General features: G+C 36.6%; 1 protein-coding gene across 1 annotated transcript; it reads left to right on the plus strand.

The window, feature by feature from the left end:
* The first annotated feature begins 3,560 nt into the window (after positions 1-3,560).
* On the plus strand, positions 3,561-7,738 carry LOC103034090 (serine/threonine-protein kinase NIM1). The gene is made up of 4 exons (XM_022678986.2): positions 3,561-3,947; positions 5,421-5,705; positions 6,279-6,547; positions 6,669-7,738. The coding sequence occupies exons 1-4, from the start codon at positions 3,887-3,889 to the stop codon at positions 7,428-7,430; spliced, it is 1,377 nt and encodes a 458-aa protein (XP_022534707.2). The 5' UTR covers positions 3,561-3,886; the 3' UTR covers positions 7,431-7,738.
* The last annotated feature ends 8,644 nt before the right edge of the window (positions 7,739-16,382 follow it).

A 16,382-nucleotide genomic window follows, 5' to 3' on the forward strand; every position in this document is an offset into this window, starting at 1 on the left:
TTCAGCTAATCATTAGCATAATCATTAACTTCCATAAAGTGTCATTATGAAGTTAATAGGATTATTGCACTCTAATGAAAATATCTTTAATGAGAGTCGTTTATGTTGAACATGTACACCAAAGGAAATGGCACAACTTTGAAGATAGTGGTTGCTTCCTTTTAAACCTCAGGAAGGGCTGTTTGTAATGCATCATGGACTGGTCTTACCATGATAATAGAATAATGGTCTATCAAGGGCAACCTAATGTAGTCTTTGATCTGTTAAAGTCTTTCCAAAGTAATGTGAATCGGCATATAAATAAACATTACTGAATAGCATAAACTCAATATAAAAAGAGAGAATGCCCAATCAACTTTGGTCTTGATTACAGGGACCAGAAACCAGTGGCCAAAAGGAGAATGCTCACCCACATACTGCTGCCTTCTCAAGAGCTTGCCTGGAAGAGAAAGATGCCAAGCGATGGTCAGCTCAATAAATATTGTCCAGATTAATCTACATTTTAAGTTATTGCTCCTGGTAAGCTTTTTATTTCCTCTAAATAGCATTGCAAAATTCACGCAAGAATACATAATTCTGCATTTTCTACAACCGCCTATGTACATTATATTTTACTGGTCAACTCTACATCCAACTCTAACATGAACCCTAATCTTAACATTTAAAGTCTATGTTTAGTGTTGGATGTAAGTTTTAGATTAAGGTTTGGATTCGGGTAAGGTTTTATGGTTGATTCATGGTTTAGGTAAGGCTTATGTTTAGGGTTAAGAGTAGGATTAGATTCTAATATGAATCATTTACATTAAACAGTAAGACATTTAGTTGGATTTTAGTTGAATGTCACATGAGCATTTAGAAATGAAGGTCAGTCAATCAGTCAAAAACATTCAAGAACTTGGAACGTATCCTCACAAACATTATGATGAAACTGGCTCTCACCAGGACCGCCCCAGGAAAGGAAGAGCAAGCATTCCCTCTGTTGCACAGGATAAGTTAATCAGAATTACCAGCCTCAGAAACCACAAATTAACAGTACCCAATATAAGAGCACCTAAATGGTTTGTTTAACACTTACTACATGATTCCAACATGTATTCCTTCATGTCTGGATGACTTCAGTATTCATTTACAATGTAGGAAAAGAAAACACAAAAATGAAAACACTGAATGAGTGGTGTTAATATTATGGCTGGTCAGGGCAGAAGTATTATACACCTTCAGATCTAAAGCTGCGTTACATGTGTAGAGGTATTAACCTTTTAAATAGACTTCATCCTCTGAGGATTATCGGTGAGTCAGACTCTGACTGTTCCTCACGAGCGCTCACTAATACACACTGCATGTGTGGCGTAATACACATAATGCTCAGTCAGAGAAATTAATGAGGCCTTAGCCTAGTGTGGGTGTGTGTGTGTGTAACTGAGACTTTCTCGTGCGCTGTCTCCCCGTCTGCACTGGCAGGACGACGGCAGATGTCTGATCTTGCTGTCTTGCTGACTAATTTTTTTTTGTCCTCTCTCTATAAGGTCACTCTGCAGAACCCATTACATTCATCATGTTGGAGGGCTATTTCGTGAATAGCACATGTGTGAGGATTCACATATACATAAGTGCCTATATGTAATAGTAATATGTTTGATATATTTATATACTGTCATCAAATAGAGTTGCTTTCTAAAGGAAGTGTGTGATTCCAATGCTTTTCAAATGGTAGATACAGTAAAAGTTACCATGAATAATAAAATAGTCTAAATTTAAACTGATATGGGTGAATTCTGTCATATTTATGGTCATATTACAGAATTAGTATCTAATGCCAGGTTCACACTAAACGACTGGTTGTGCTGTAATCCTGAGTCCTTCAGGTGTTAAGAATGGGTTCATATGAAGCAACTGAGCAAAATCAGAGTTTATAAATGTCTGATGAGTTTTATACTGAAATATGTACTCATGTTCTCGACACAGAACTCTGTCAAATGTTTTTGTACCGCAGATATATTTTTTATCATTTTGAACTCCAGTTGTAAACCTCTTAAACATGCTCTACCTGTATCTCCAGGATCAGCTCGCCGACCAATCAGCTTACAGTAGCAGTAATGCTAGTGCTTTACAGTGTAAATCCTGTTTTTTTGTAGATAAACTAAAATATACAGGCACGCATTCTTAGTTTTTTTGGTAAAAAACATTATTCTACTTTCTAAAATTATAAAAATTATAGCCTTTTTGGGTAAATCTCAATTTCAGATATTAATTGGTCCCCAACAGCAAGAATTGTAACAGTCCAGGAGGTGGTGTAACTTTGTGGGGCATGTTTTTTACATTGGCCCAGTAATTCAGTAGTTCATACATTGGCCCAGTAATTATAAGTATTGTTGCTGACCATGTGCATCCCTTCATGGCCAAAATGTACCTTTCCACTAGTTACTTCCAGCATGATAATGCACCACAAAACAAGATTTGGGATGTGGAAGATTTAGGATAACATCATGTGTAATCCATACCACAAACCACTGAAGCTATTTTGAGGCAGTTCATAGTAAGTATCAGCATAGTGTTCTTAAATAAAGTGCTCAGGAACTGTATATTAATAATGACTCCACTACAGACTTTTCACTCTACATTTTCTACAACCACCTACAGTTTTGGGTAAAAAAAGAGATAACTTAAAAATGATGAGTTTCTTTGATTTTATCAAATTAAAAACCTCTAGAATATAATCAAGAGGAAGATGGATGATCACAAGCCATCAAACCAAGCTGAACTGATTGAATGTTCACACCAGGAGTGGCATAAAGTTATCCAAAATCAGTGTGTAAGACTGGTGGAGGAGAACATGCCAAGACACATGCAAACTGTGATTAAAAACCAGGGTAACTCCACAAAATATGTGTTTCAGATTAGGGTAAAGTTTTATGGTTGATTCAGGGTTGAGGTTAGACTTAGGTTTAGGGTAGGTTAAGTGTCTAATATTAATAATTTACATTCAACTTAGGGTTAAGTTGCTTTACTAAATAGACATTTAGTTGAATGTTAGTTGAATATCACATATGCATTAAGAAATTTAACAATTAAAAAAAAATTACTGTTTTGAAGGGGTTCCTAGCCAGTATCAGCATAGTGTTTTTAAATAAAAAGTGCTCAGGGACTGTATTTTACTAATTATAATATAAATATGATTTATATATAACTTGCTGCAATGCTAGTCTTCATTTTAGAAATTAAAAATAATATATTTGTTCTTTTGTTTAAAACATTTGTCAAAATATGTCTTTGCTCTCAACAACTTCAATATCTTATTTTTTTTTGTCCAACAAGAACATTAATTGATGACCAAAATGGCAAAAAACAACAATAAATAAACATAAACTCACACTTATACAAAAGACACATATATTGACCTTTGTTTCACTTCCCCACTGACCCTCCTGAGGGCTGGCAGTAGACCACAGACAGTGAGAATCCATAATCCTATCACTGTCTGTGTGAATGATTGACAGCTATAGGTATTTGTGAAACTCGTGGCTCGTCTGCAGGTCAGTTCAGAAAGTCTGTTAGCTGGATTAGACGAGCTGAGAGCTCAGAGCAGAGGCGAGTGTGGATGTGAACGGGTGGGTAAGAGTGTGAGTCCTGCTCTGGAGATGTTGTGCTCGGATACATCGCTCTGAAGAGGACAGCAGATACTCTGAAAGAAGGCAACAACTTTCTGCTGATCTACTAAAAAATCTACTAAGGAGATCTACTAAAAGGTTTTGAGCACTTTTCCAAAAAGAACGTGATTTGGATTTGACAGATTGTGGAGTTTACAGAAGGTGTTCAGCTGCAGCAGCGGACAGAAGATCATCAGTTACCACTGCTTTATGAAAGTGACCACTGAAGCAAGCCCACCATGCTTCTGAACCAGAATAAGAATCGCAATCCAAAGAAGAATGAAAAAAGGCAGCTACTCTGTAAGCAAACTTATTTAACATATATAACTGCAATTAAGCCTGAGAAGAGAAGGGTTATGATGTTTAAATCAGCTATTCATATGTAATTACATGTGTAATAACATTTATTAAAATTATTTATTTATTTAACATTATTTAATTTCTATACAATCAAGTCTCCAACTGTTTTCTGTTTGTGATGATGTGAAAAATGACAACATTTGTGTTTTATCATCCTGCATTTGGCATCCTCTTTTCTTATTCACACTACATTCACTTCTAAACCAGTTCAGATTTTTACTATATAGACACACACCATCTGATTTTTATGCATAAGGATGAGGTAAAAGGTCCATTTGGTTCATTTTATTTAAATATGGCTTTTGATCTTTTTAGTTTATTGAGTTCAAAATGAAAAACAAAATTTAGAGATTTCTACTTTTAGACAAACATCTAAAAAATATTAATAATAAAATTTAGAAACACAATTTTTGGTGAAAGATGAAATATCTCTACCTTCTTAAATTTGTTGAGATGAGAAATCAGATTTGAAAAAAAGTCTCTGCTTCTAACAATCTAGGCTGCTTTAAATTTTCGGTGAATAAAGTCTTTCTATTACATAATAAAGCAGGAAAAAAACGAACTAAGTGACGTACTAAATAAATAAATAAAAATGCAGACATACAAAAGGAATGGGAATAGTGAAATACAATATTATTTTCTCTAATCAGTGGTGATCAAAGGTATCTATTAACATGTATGGTCTCAATACTGTAATATAATTAGATTTTTCTTGAATAGGTTGCTTTAATTATTTTTTCTTTAAAGTGAATCGACGTTTCAGTACTCTCATAGAACATTCTTTACATACTTACATATTCATTTTATTACTGTAGAAAAATAACAGCATACATAGAAATTCAAAATAAGCCCATTCCAATTATTGTCTTCAGAAATTGCTTCACAAATCTTTAATCTCCACACATTTCCCAACATGTTATTCACATGAATTTTACTTTGAAACTTTGAACTTCATACTCATAGAATCACTGCCCCAATTAAAATAAACCTATTTAAAGGAACAGACAGTAATAAGTATGAGCAAGTGTGTGAAATGGCTACAGAAGTCCAATTTCCAAACACTAAAGAGAGTTTTTTGCCTCACACACTCAGACACAAAGCTCACATGGGTCGCCAGATTGACACACAGTAGGAAGTGATGACGAGTCTTACTCTGTAGCTGATCAGTGAATATATATACGTTTCAATGCTTGTCTCTAGTACACTTGTTTTGATGATAAATTACCTAGTCACAGTTAATAAAGCTTACTGAAGCTCAGTGATTACTTGTTCTAAAGAAAAAAAAGCCAGCTTGCCCATTTCCATGGTTTCAGCACATCTCTTTCTTTTCTCAGAGACTACACTCATTATGTCTTTTCCTACATCCTAATTCTGTTTCAACCGCTATTAATTTCCTCTTCTTATACTCTTTAGGGAAGGTGGCTCAGCAGACCATGCCATCCCACTGCAAGGAGCTCATCCCCCAGCTGGCCTGGCAAGAGGAGGCCCGGATAAAGGGGGTAAGAAGAGGAGAAGATTCCTCAGAGCCACAGGCAAAGCTCACAGCGTTCGAGCAGGCTGTGCATGATCTCACCAACTCCGAGAGGGTCATCAATGACCTGACGTTTGGCCGCCGTATCGGCTTGTATGAGCTCCGCGGGGAGATCGGCAGCGGGAACTTCTCCCAGGTCAGACTGGGCATCCACGACATCACCAAAGGTATCGGAGAACATTACTGTTGAGATCTTCTTTGAGAAATGTGATTTATTAGTCTAAAAACTTTCATCTTTGTTGCAACTGGTGTAATTAAGGTTTTAATGTTCAGATTTCCAGGTCAAATCTGAATCTCAACCATTTTGTAGGGCACATTTGAGTCAGAATATCTTGTAAAAAAACTGATTGAAGAATCAAACTGTCAAACTATAGACTGCTGTTGGAAAGGTAGTGTTGTTATCCACTACACTACACCATCTACACAACCATGTCATCGTATTATTTTCTCAATTTAGCCTCCAAAGTTCTTATAGACTTGAATAATTCTGTTACATTCATCAGATTTTTTTTCTCTCAATATCCACTCATCTATAATCTTGTAATAACTGTTTTTTTTTAAGAAAGTAACTTTTGTTTTAGTTGATAAATTAGCTGTCAAAGTAATGGAAATTAAATTTTGCAAATCAAAATGTGTATTTGAAGCAGAACGAACAAGATCATTATGAACAGTTTAACTATCTGCAACTCAGTTTTCAGTTTTCTAATGATGACACCTCTGTGTCTTTTCTCATTTTCAAGAACGAGTTGCTGTCAAAATCCTGGATAAGGTGCGTCTGGACAGGCACTCCCAGAAACTCTTCGCCTCTGAAATCAGCAACATGGAGAAACTCTCACATCCCAACATTGTGCGCTTGTACGAGGTGGTGGAGACCTTCAGAAGAATGCATCTGGTGATGGAGTACGCTGCTGGAGGAGAGCTGTACTCCAGGATCTCCAGCAGGGGGCGACTGTCTGGTGTGGAGAGCAAAGTGGTGTTCTCTCAGATTCTATCTGCAGTCAGACACATGGTAAGTGATTGGATGAATGTGGAAAAAATTGGTGACCACTTTGGTTTTAGACAGTTCCTTTGAAAGTGTTTCTAACACTTTTTTTCTAACCACCTCTGTGTAATCCCAATTCAATCCTCAGCATGACAACAACATCATCCACCGAGACCTGAAGGCTGAGAATGTGTACTACACTGCTAACTTCACTGTCAAGGTAGGCGACTTTGGCTTCAGCACCGAGTGCCAACCCAGCCAGATCCTGAAGACCTTCTGTGGATCTCCACCTTACGCTGCACCAGAGCTCTTCAAGGACAAGGGCTACATTGGAGCCTTTGTGGACCTCTGGGCTCTGGGCGTCTTGCTCTTCTTCATGGTCACAGCCTCCTTCCCCTTCACAGGAACCAGCCTGAGCAAGCTGAAGATGTGCATCCTTCAGGGGGCCTACGCCATTCCCTCCTACGTCCCTGACCCCTGCCAGAATATCATCAGGGGCCTCCTTAGACAGGTACCTGCTGACCGATCCTCCTTGGCCAAGGTAATGGCCAGCATCTGGCTGAAAGATGTGGAGTATCTGCAGCCATACCCTCCTGCTCCATCCACTCCAGAGCACCTTGCAGATTTCTCGCGGGTGCTGAGTCCAGATGATAAGGTGGTCAAGGTAGTACTTGAGGAGCTGGGCATCACAGAGATACACCTCAAGAACAATGCGCACCTGGACTGCCAGAGCCCGTTAACCGGAGTGTATCGCATTGTCCTGCACCGCGTCCAAAGGAGGAGCACTGTGGAGGCAGTAGGGTACACCAGCCTGTGCCCAAAAGACCTCCAGCCAAGATGGCGGCGCTGGTCCCACCCAACTATAGCTTTCCGGAAACAGGAGCACTCTTCGGTGTGCTCTATTCTGTGAAGGAACTGCGGGGAATGACTGGATCTTTCCGAAACTTCACGTAAAAAGCATCTGAAGAGCCAAAGACATTGAGCAAAAAAGACATTGCATGTGCCCCAATTAAAAGTTTTAAGTTGAATAACGTTAAGTATACTCAACATTTATAACTCTATGGTTTTTGAGTGTGGTTATGATGGACACTTTTATCTCTTAGTGTAATGAAAAATGTGTAACTGGAAGATCGACTCATGTTTGGAACAATGTTAGAAAATAAGGCGGACCACTGGCAGAAGAACATACAGTCATTTACAGTAAATTATTGACAAAGCAACATTTTGTTATGTCCTGTTAGTACAAAACAGGTCAGTACATCCATAATTTGTGTGCTCACCTGCCAAACCAATATCATGCATTAAAAAGATTAGTCTTTATAGTATATTATATGCACCTATTAGTAGTAATACTATTAGTGTGCTGCATGCTATTGGGACGCAGCCATTGTTGATGCAGACCTAAGAAGGTTTATGGAGATGCAGAACAAATATGAACCCACTATCTGTAACTGCATTGGCCACGGTTTAGGATTAGGCTCACTTGAACTGTACAATTGTTTTTGCTAAATGAAAATTAGAAAAAAAATGAATTTCTGTTCTGCTAAAACCTCTGCTATCTATAGGATGGTATCCACAGGAACCTAAGGAACGGCAAGAAGAATGTTCTACAGCTCAAGCTATACTACCAAAGTCAATAATTATAACTTTGTGCTATTCCTTCCTGTTTTAATACATTTTTCAAAACCTTTTTTGGTTGGGAAACTTTCCAGCCGCAGGCTCAAAGAAGCTGAATTGACCATTGACCATTATTATCTGAACTGCATTTTGCTGGTGCCAATTTGTTATTCTGCCAATATACTGCATTTCAGAAATAAAGGAATGGTGCTGACAAGTACAGCCAATAAATTACAGTAAATGTAAGCCATTAAATCGATGCCATTGACAACTATTTGTTCAAAACTAATCCCATTTTCGAGACTGCCAAAAAACTTTTCTTTGTGACCTAGATTTTTCCCACTGAGTCATCAGTAGGCCCACACTTGCTCACTGGATTATGGGTTACATACTCATATGCTACATCATGACCTACTTCAGGTACTAACCTGCACTGCCCTTGTGAGTGGCACTCTGGGTATATTTCCATACGTTCATGCATATATACAATGAAAATAATCTGTGAGTCTATTTATATATTATTAACATATGGCATATAGTATTAAATCCTAATACTGAGATAAATATTTGCATTTACATTACATGTCTTTGTGATTTTTACTTTATTTTAAAAATGAATTGTAAATCTATAACTATGATATATATGTTCCAATGTATTTATCTAAATAAAAACAATTTATTTATTAAAAACATACCTTCTTTGTACAATTCATCTCTTCTACGTTCTGCTGTGAATGCTATAATTGCAGAATGCAAGATAAGTAGTATTCATTGTTAAATATTTTATATATTAATGTTATTTGCATGCAGTTTGCTTGCACATATTAAGAATAGGCAGACTTGTGAGAAAAAGACCTCTGGAGACTCTGTATAAATTGAAAAATAATTCATTTTTATTTTTTGCAAAAAAGCTGTGCATATTTATCATTTATCTTCTAGAGAAATATGCTGTGGGTTTGTACTGTTTGATGTGAACTGAGGATGTTTCCGTTAAAATAGTGTACAGATGTATTTTACATTTACAGTAACCTTTCCCCCTATTTTATTATTAGTGATAATAAATAAAATTATGGCTACATCCTGGTGTCCTAAAATACAATAGACTAGGCAAATGTGAAAATGTAGCAAAGGTCTGTTTAAAAACTAATAATGCTGTGTGGGATTTTCTGACTCTAGTTCTGCTAACCTGCAGAGGGCAGAATATCCTTAGATTAAAGTGACTTTTTGACTAATAGTGTGACAAAAAAAAGTAAACAGCATGCTTGAAACCCCAATGTACTATACAACAAAACCTGAACAGATTTTTCTACTTTTCTTTTGAATTATAGGCCTTATTTTCATGTTTCACATCATGATCTGAACTAATTGTATTGCTTTAAAATCTGTTATATAATGGTATTGCTTTAAACGCTGTTATTTACCAAGTTGGCTAAATTTATGAATTCCATCAGAGCAATAAACAACATGCAGAAGATGAGTCAATAGGCCTGACCCACTACAGAGGTTTAGAAAGGCAAGGTAGGTAAATTTCTTATGACAGAGATGGGAACAATTCCTCAGTTGCAAACAACAAGTAAGTGTCGGGTCATATTTAAAGTTTAAGTGAAGACTTAAGATTTATTGCTCTTTCTAAATTTAATACATGTATTTTTTAAGAAATTGACTAATTTCCTAACTATTTTTTTATCTACTTTAAAAAAAATCTTTAATGTCAGGGATTTTAATGTGCCTTTTTTAAACTCATACAACCCTAGACAACCCTACTTAAACCTGTAACTAGCTGAATTACCACTGATTCTGTTCAAAAGTGTAGAAATCTGATAAATCTGATTAATAATTTGATAAATAGGGCTGGATTTTACCTCAGTAACTGAATTTATGAGCACTTCTACACAATTACTCTGATTTCTTTCTTTGCACATTCACACAAATCTAACCCAATTTTATGCCGTGTGCTTGTGTAAGATAATTGCCTGGTTGCCAAGTAGAAATCTTTGATTATTGCTGGATTCATGTAAATCTGGAGTTGTCCTGTTACCTGATTACATGTGTTTAAACATGTTGACTGGATTACTGAGAAAATTGTAATTTCTACAGTTATTGCATTATTAAGAGCATGCAAAATTGAAACCATCTGGTCAATGTATTTCTATTATGTTGAGTAAGAGGCTACATTAACTTAAAATTATTTGGAATGTAAAAATGGTGATTTTATATTGTTAGCTATTTGTTTTACTGTTGAACAAGTAAGGTAACTATGCAATGATTGCTTTCAATATCCAGAAATATAATGTTTAAACATATAGTCTTCTCAAATGTTGCAACCAACCACTGTGGACAGAAAAAAGAGCAAATGCATATGTTTTACAAATTCATTTCTTGATGTGTTTTGATATGGTATATTTGATGTCTATTATTAATTTATAGAGTGGTTAAGAGATATTTGACTGCAGATACTTTGACAGCTACACGCCCACACTATGAGTGATGGCCACCCAGAGACATATCCTGTATGCTCCCTGTACTAGAATGCACAGTACGTTCCTGTTGGTTTTTGATTGATTAATATATTATGACATTATCAAAGCGTAGAGAACCATAAAACCTCTGTGAAAAAAATGTGCTACGCCCAGAAGCAATACCCTGTTCATCTGACTACAAATCAAGCTATTTTTTTGGCATTTACTTTCTTTACTATAAAAATATGATAATATATTACCCTCCCTCTGATTGGGGTGCTTGGTCATGTATTGAGACTGCATGTTCCATGACTTCCTTCAAATCTGTGTTCTCTCCTAATGTAAACTTGGCATGGCCCCGGGCTCTGTCTTACAACACTGTTGATTGATCATCCACTGTCCAGGCAGGTTTTCAATAAAGGAGGTTTTGAGAAAGAGCATACGTGTTATCAAACCTGTTGATTTTGGTTGGAATGTACTCTGATCTCAATCCAGGGGGTTTTCTGGAAAGAACAAGGCAGTATCTAGGCACAGCGTGTGCCATAATCCACTGCTACATAGGCTAATACACTTACTGTAGTAACTGAAAGGCCTGAACCAATGCCAAGATGTTAGATAATCTCTATTTAATCCATATAAATGCAAATATTTAAGTAGACAGTTAAAAAAAAACGTTCCCACTAAAGTTTAGCTACAATTTAAATGAAAATAATCTATTTCCTCTTCCCATTACTTATAACTTAGGATAAAAAAGTGCCTGTGGTGAGTACATGGGCAGTGTCCTGTGGGCAGCATCCTTTGGATAGCATCCTGTGGGCAGAATCCTGTGGACAGCATCATCTTGGCAGCATCCTGTGGACAGCATCCTGTGGACAGTGTTCTGTTGGAGGCATCCTGTGGACAGCATCCTGTGGACAGCATCCTGTGGACAGTGTTCTGTTGGAGGCATCCTGTGGACAGCATCCTGTGGATAGCATCCTGTGGGCAGTGTCCCGTGCACACCATCCTGTGGACAGTACCCTGTGGACAGCATCCTGTGGGAAGCATCCTGAGGGAAGTGCCGTGTACAGCATCCCGTTGCACAGCGTCCTGTGACCACTGATGAAGGACTAGATGAAAAATACTGACTTTATCTCTACAATGCAAAGCAGCTAGGTAGGTGTGTCTAATAGAGTTTACAGTGTTTAAGAACTCCAGCAGCACTGCTGTGTATGATCCACTTTTAACAGCACAACACACATTGTATTCCATTATGTGATCAGTGAAGCTGATAAAATGCACAATAAGTGAAGAAAAAAACGAAGCGGTGGTATTAATGTTATGGCTAATCGTGTATACAGAACAGGAGGGAGAAATATATGAAAGTGTGTCATAGCTGAGGGATATAGCTCAAGCAGAGTAATAATAGAACTGCAAGAATATTCATCGAGCGCAATGTTAGAGCAAACAGGTTTTCTGAGTCATCATCATCCATCAGGGACCAGCACTCATCGCTAATCATAGATTACGCGTGACTCACATGTACAGTGTCCAGTGAATAGGAGCAGTGACCCATATTTTCCGTTTGAGAGAATCAGTAACATACATACTAAGGAACGACTCACAGTTTAATATTTGATTATGAAATAAGAATAAACTATAAAAAATGTTGTAATTACAACTTGACATTTCATTTATAACTGGCTTATTAGTGCCAGACAGAGCACAACTCTTTTGCAACTATTTAAACTATGCTTTAACCTGTATTATCATTTTAATATACAGTACATTATATCATCTAAGATCGTTCACAGACATTAGAGAGATATTACCCAAGATTTGCTATGAAATGACTACGTGATCATTAATGTTTTTAGTTAATTAGTGTATAAGTCAAAAATAAAATAAATAATCTATAGTTTTGACTCTGTATGATTTTAGCACTTTTTCAATTGTTTAAATCCTCTCAGAGCTGCTGCATTTATGTTCACTTTCTACATAAATCCACAAAGCAATTGCAACTGCAAATCAAAATATGCAAAAAAAAAAGTAATGTGCAATACTTCCAGTCAAGCAGCTTTTTTTTATCATATAGATTGGTATCGTGCTATTTTTACTTTAGCATGCACTGGGCACTTGGCCCAGTTTTTTGCAAAAAAAAAAAAAAAAAAAAAATCCACATCAATAGCCTAGATATAAAATTAATATACACTACTGTTCAATGTTAAAATGAGCTAAAGGCATTGCCATGTGGGTCAGCCAAACATGGTCTCTTTCTGTACTAGTTTTCTTCAGTTTCCATGAGTCTTTTAAAGGTGCAGGAAACAGTACTCACTGCTCTCTGGCTTCATCTATACAAATCTGTCATCTGTAATTTCTCTAAACAGAAAACGTGTACATTTAATAGCACTTGGCACATGTTTTCGCAAAAAAAAAAAAAAAGACTTCAAGTCAATAGCCTAGATATAAAATGAATATCGTCACTGTCCAATAAAAAAAAACCCACTTATTTCCATTTTTGGCGATTTTTAGTTTACTATATAATTTGAACAGACAAACTGTCCCTTACACTGTACCAAAATTTCTTGATGAACAGACCAATAGAAACTCTTCAAAATGACCTGAAATAAACTCTTTTTACATTGACTTCCACTGAAAGTTATTTTCTCTCTCCTGTAAAGTTGCTGTTTTGGAGATAAGTGTTTTTCATTGGACATTGACGATTTACACTACTGTCCAATGCTAAGCCGAGCTAAAGGCTAAAGCTGTTGCCATGTGGGTCAGCCAAACATGACTCTTCCTGTACTAGTTTTCTCCAGTTTCCAGAGTCTTTAAAGGTGCAGGAAACAGTACTCACTGCTCTCTGGCTTCATCTGTCATTTCTTTAAACAAAAAAACGTATACGTTCAATAGCTACAGAGTTCTCTGTGTTTCTGCATCTTTTTTAGTTATTATGAAGTGTGAATGTGCTGTGTGTAAATGCTGCAGTAGAGAGTGAAGTAACACTGCTTTACTACAGACAAAGGCTTTGTAAACTATAATTTTACCATTGAATTTCTATTTTAAACAATAGATTATTTTTCTTTCTTTTTCAAATATACTTTTACAATAGACATTTACTATATTAAAAGTACTTTTTCAGTTTTTAGTTAATTTGTTCTCTTTAAGGGCCCTGGCAGTTTACTGCAAGATTTTGTACACTGGATTTTGTAACATTTCTAAATCTTGTGACTGGTAGTTCAGTGTTATCTGTTAAAAACAGGCAAAAATATAAAAAGCATGCATAGAGTTAGTTTTAACACAATTATAATTAAGCCATATGTTTCAATTTAAATTATATTTTTTGGAATTATATGCATAGATTTTTACTATTAGTATGATATATATAAAACATGTCAAATGTGCTAAACATAACCTTTCATAACAACATTTTAGCAACTGTTAGAACTTGCCTCACAGCCAGTCACACCTTAATATGATACAGTCTTGTAAAAGGTTGGAAAATAATTTTTAATACAAGGACAATAGTATACATGCTCTGACAAGACTTAGTGCCAACTTGAGCATTTAATACGAAAAAAAAAAGAATCTGTTATATGGAAAAATAAGTAATCAACAACCATCTAAGAGTGTTGTTCATGGTCCATACAGTGGAGTGTCAGAAGAATATCTTCTATTTTCTACAGTATCCACACTGTATGGCATTCCAGCATGTGGAATTACCAATCCAGCGTGTTGAGAACTGTTTCCTGCAGACATTAGCACGCATCGTTCTCCTGAAGATCTTTTGAAGAGGTAACCTAATTCCACATCCAAAACACAGGAGCATTCCTATTGACCAAAGTCACCATTAACGATTAACAGAGCCTGTCACAGGTAATGGACCAACAAAAGACAGGAAAGATAACTGCCTTAATGCTATTCTGTCAGGCTGATGAGCCTCACAGCTACATCTTTATTGATGTTATTTTTTTTAGTTTAATTCTAGCTGTAGGCTGAATTTATTACTTTAATTTATTACTTTCAATTTTGACCTGTTTCTCCTTGCTTTCTGCCCTAATTCCTACAGTGAGTCACGCACATGTTTTTAATTTCATTCTGCAGATCCTGCAGACCTACTTGTCTTTTCATTCAATGCTATGGATGTTGCTTATCATGCTGAAAAAATGTAGGACTTCAAAATACAATACAATTAAAAACCAAAGGAGGTGTTCTTGCCCTGTGCACAATAATTCTTGAACCGCTGCTCCCCTGACCTTAAGAAGCAGATAAGAAGATGAGAGGATGGAAATTTAGTCATTTTGTAGTCTAGATTTTAAATTTTACAACTTTGTTAATTTTGTAGAATCATGTTTTTTTTGTTTTTAAATACAGATAACTTTCTGCAAGACTGCATTTCAATAACATGTGCAAAGTAAAGCAATCAATCACTACATAAAACATAACTGAATACCCAAGGGACAGTAGCTCTGGTGGGCAAAACTACACACTAATTGTTACGGTTGCAGCTGGGAAATGAGGTGGTTGACGTTAATGCAAATTATATTTATTAATCAGAAAAATAAACAGGAAACCGTAAATAAACACAAAACAGACAGGACTTGCCAATCAGACAAAATAATAAACTAGGACTGAAAACAAATACAAGGAGCAATCAAACAGACATGAAAATGCACAAGAACAGACACAGTAACACAGGAGCTATAAATACACATGGAAACATTAAACAGGAAACACCTGGGACAGGTAATGAGGAAGCGGAGCTTCAAACGACAAAGGTGGAGGCACTGAAGACAAGGGCAGAGACAAGGAGAACAACACAGAGCCATGTGCTACGGAGCATAGGAAGATGGGAAATAACACAGAGATAGAACAGGAAGGACAGAAAACAGGACAAGAAAACAGGACAAGAATGTGACACTAATGCTTAGTAATGGCTGGGAGGACACTTATTTATTATGCAAAATAAATGATACCAGAAGCCAGTAAAAAAGAACAGATTTGTGTAAAATAACAAATATTGAAATGTCCTAAGAGAAATAACCTCAGAACTCAAGTCAAAACAGTATTTTACTTTAAAGTTTCTCTGTAAACGTACATCTGTGTGTTACAGTATGTCAAAGATGAGACAAATTGTCCCTTTTGTTGCCAGTTTTGTGGGAATAAAGTACCTGCTAGGGTTAAAGGGTTATTCAATAAATTATAAAGTGCTCTTTAGATCAAGACATTTGAATAAGTGCCCATCTATTAGTACCCTTCTTCCCTTCCATAGAAAAGGGTGACGCTATGATTTTTAATTTTATTCTTCAAACAGGAATCTCATCAGTATAAAGTTTGATTGCAGTGATGTCATCTTTCCTTCAACTTCTCAGCTCTCTCTGCAAATTGGACCCTGACCACCAACTTATAATTCAAAGGTAGTAAGTCTCATTTTCTCAGTTGATGAGGAGAACACCTCATGTTTGCCTCCAGGATGTTTTGGTCTCGAAGGCAACTGTAAGGATTGGAAGCAATCAATCACTGAGGGAGCCAAGTCTGAGGGTGCGTTCTGCTGAGGTGCTATCTGAGCCAACGTGCCTCGGCCACCGACGGGGAAATGAAAACAGCCTTGAAGACGGGAGAGAAGGAACCTTGGCATGTTACCTACTGCCAAAAAATATGAACCCGAAGACGACAGGCAGCGTGCTCAAACGTGCGCTCGGCCGACGCATGTGATGCTCAGAGGCACAGAGGCATATGTATATATACAGAACATAACACACTTCAATAAGCATGAAAACGAGAAGTCTCTCTCTCTCAGGTTTTGC

Source organism: Astyanax mexicanus, chromosome 4 (genome assembly GCF_023375975.1).
Source record: "Astyanax mexicanus isolate ESR-SI-001 chromosome 4, AstMex3_surface, whole genome shotgun sequence".
NCBI lineage: Eukaryota > Metazoa > Chordata > Actinopteri > Characiformes > Acestrorhamphidae > Astyanax > Astyanax mexicanus.

Coding starts and splice junctions, on each gene's coding strand:
- LOC103034090 (XM_022678986.2), top strand. CDS start 3,887: ATGCTTCTGAACCAGAATAAGAATCGCAATCCAAAGAAGAATGAAAAA. Junction 3,948..5,420: donor TGAAAAAAGGCAGCTACTCT/GTAAGCAAACTT, acceptor TATACTCTTTAG/GGAAGGTGGCTCAGCAGACC. Junction 6,548..6,668: donor TATCTGCAGTCAGACACATG/GTAAGTGATTGG, acceptor TTCAATCCTCAG/CATGACAACAACATCATCCA.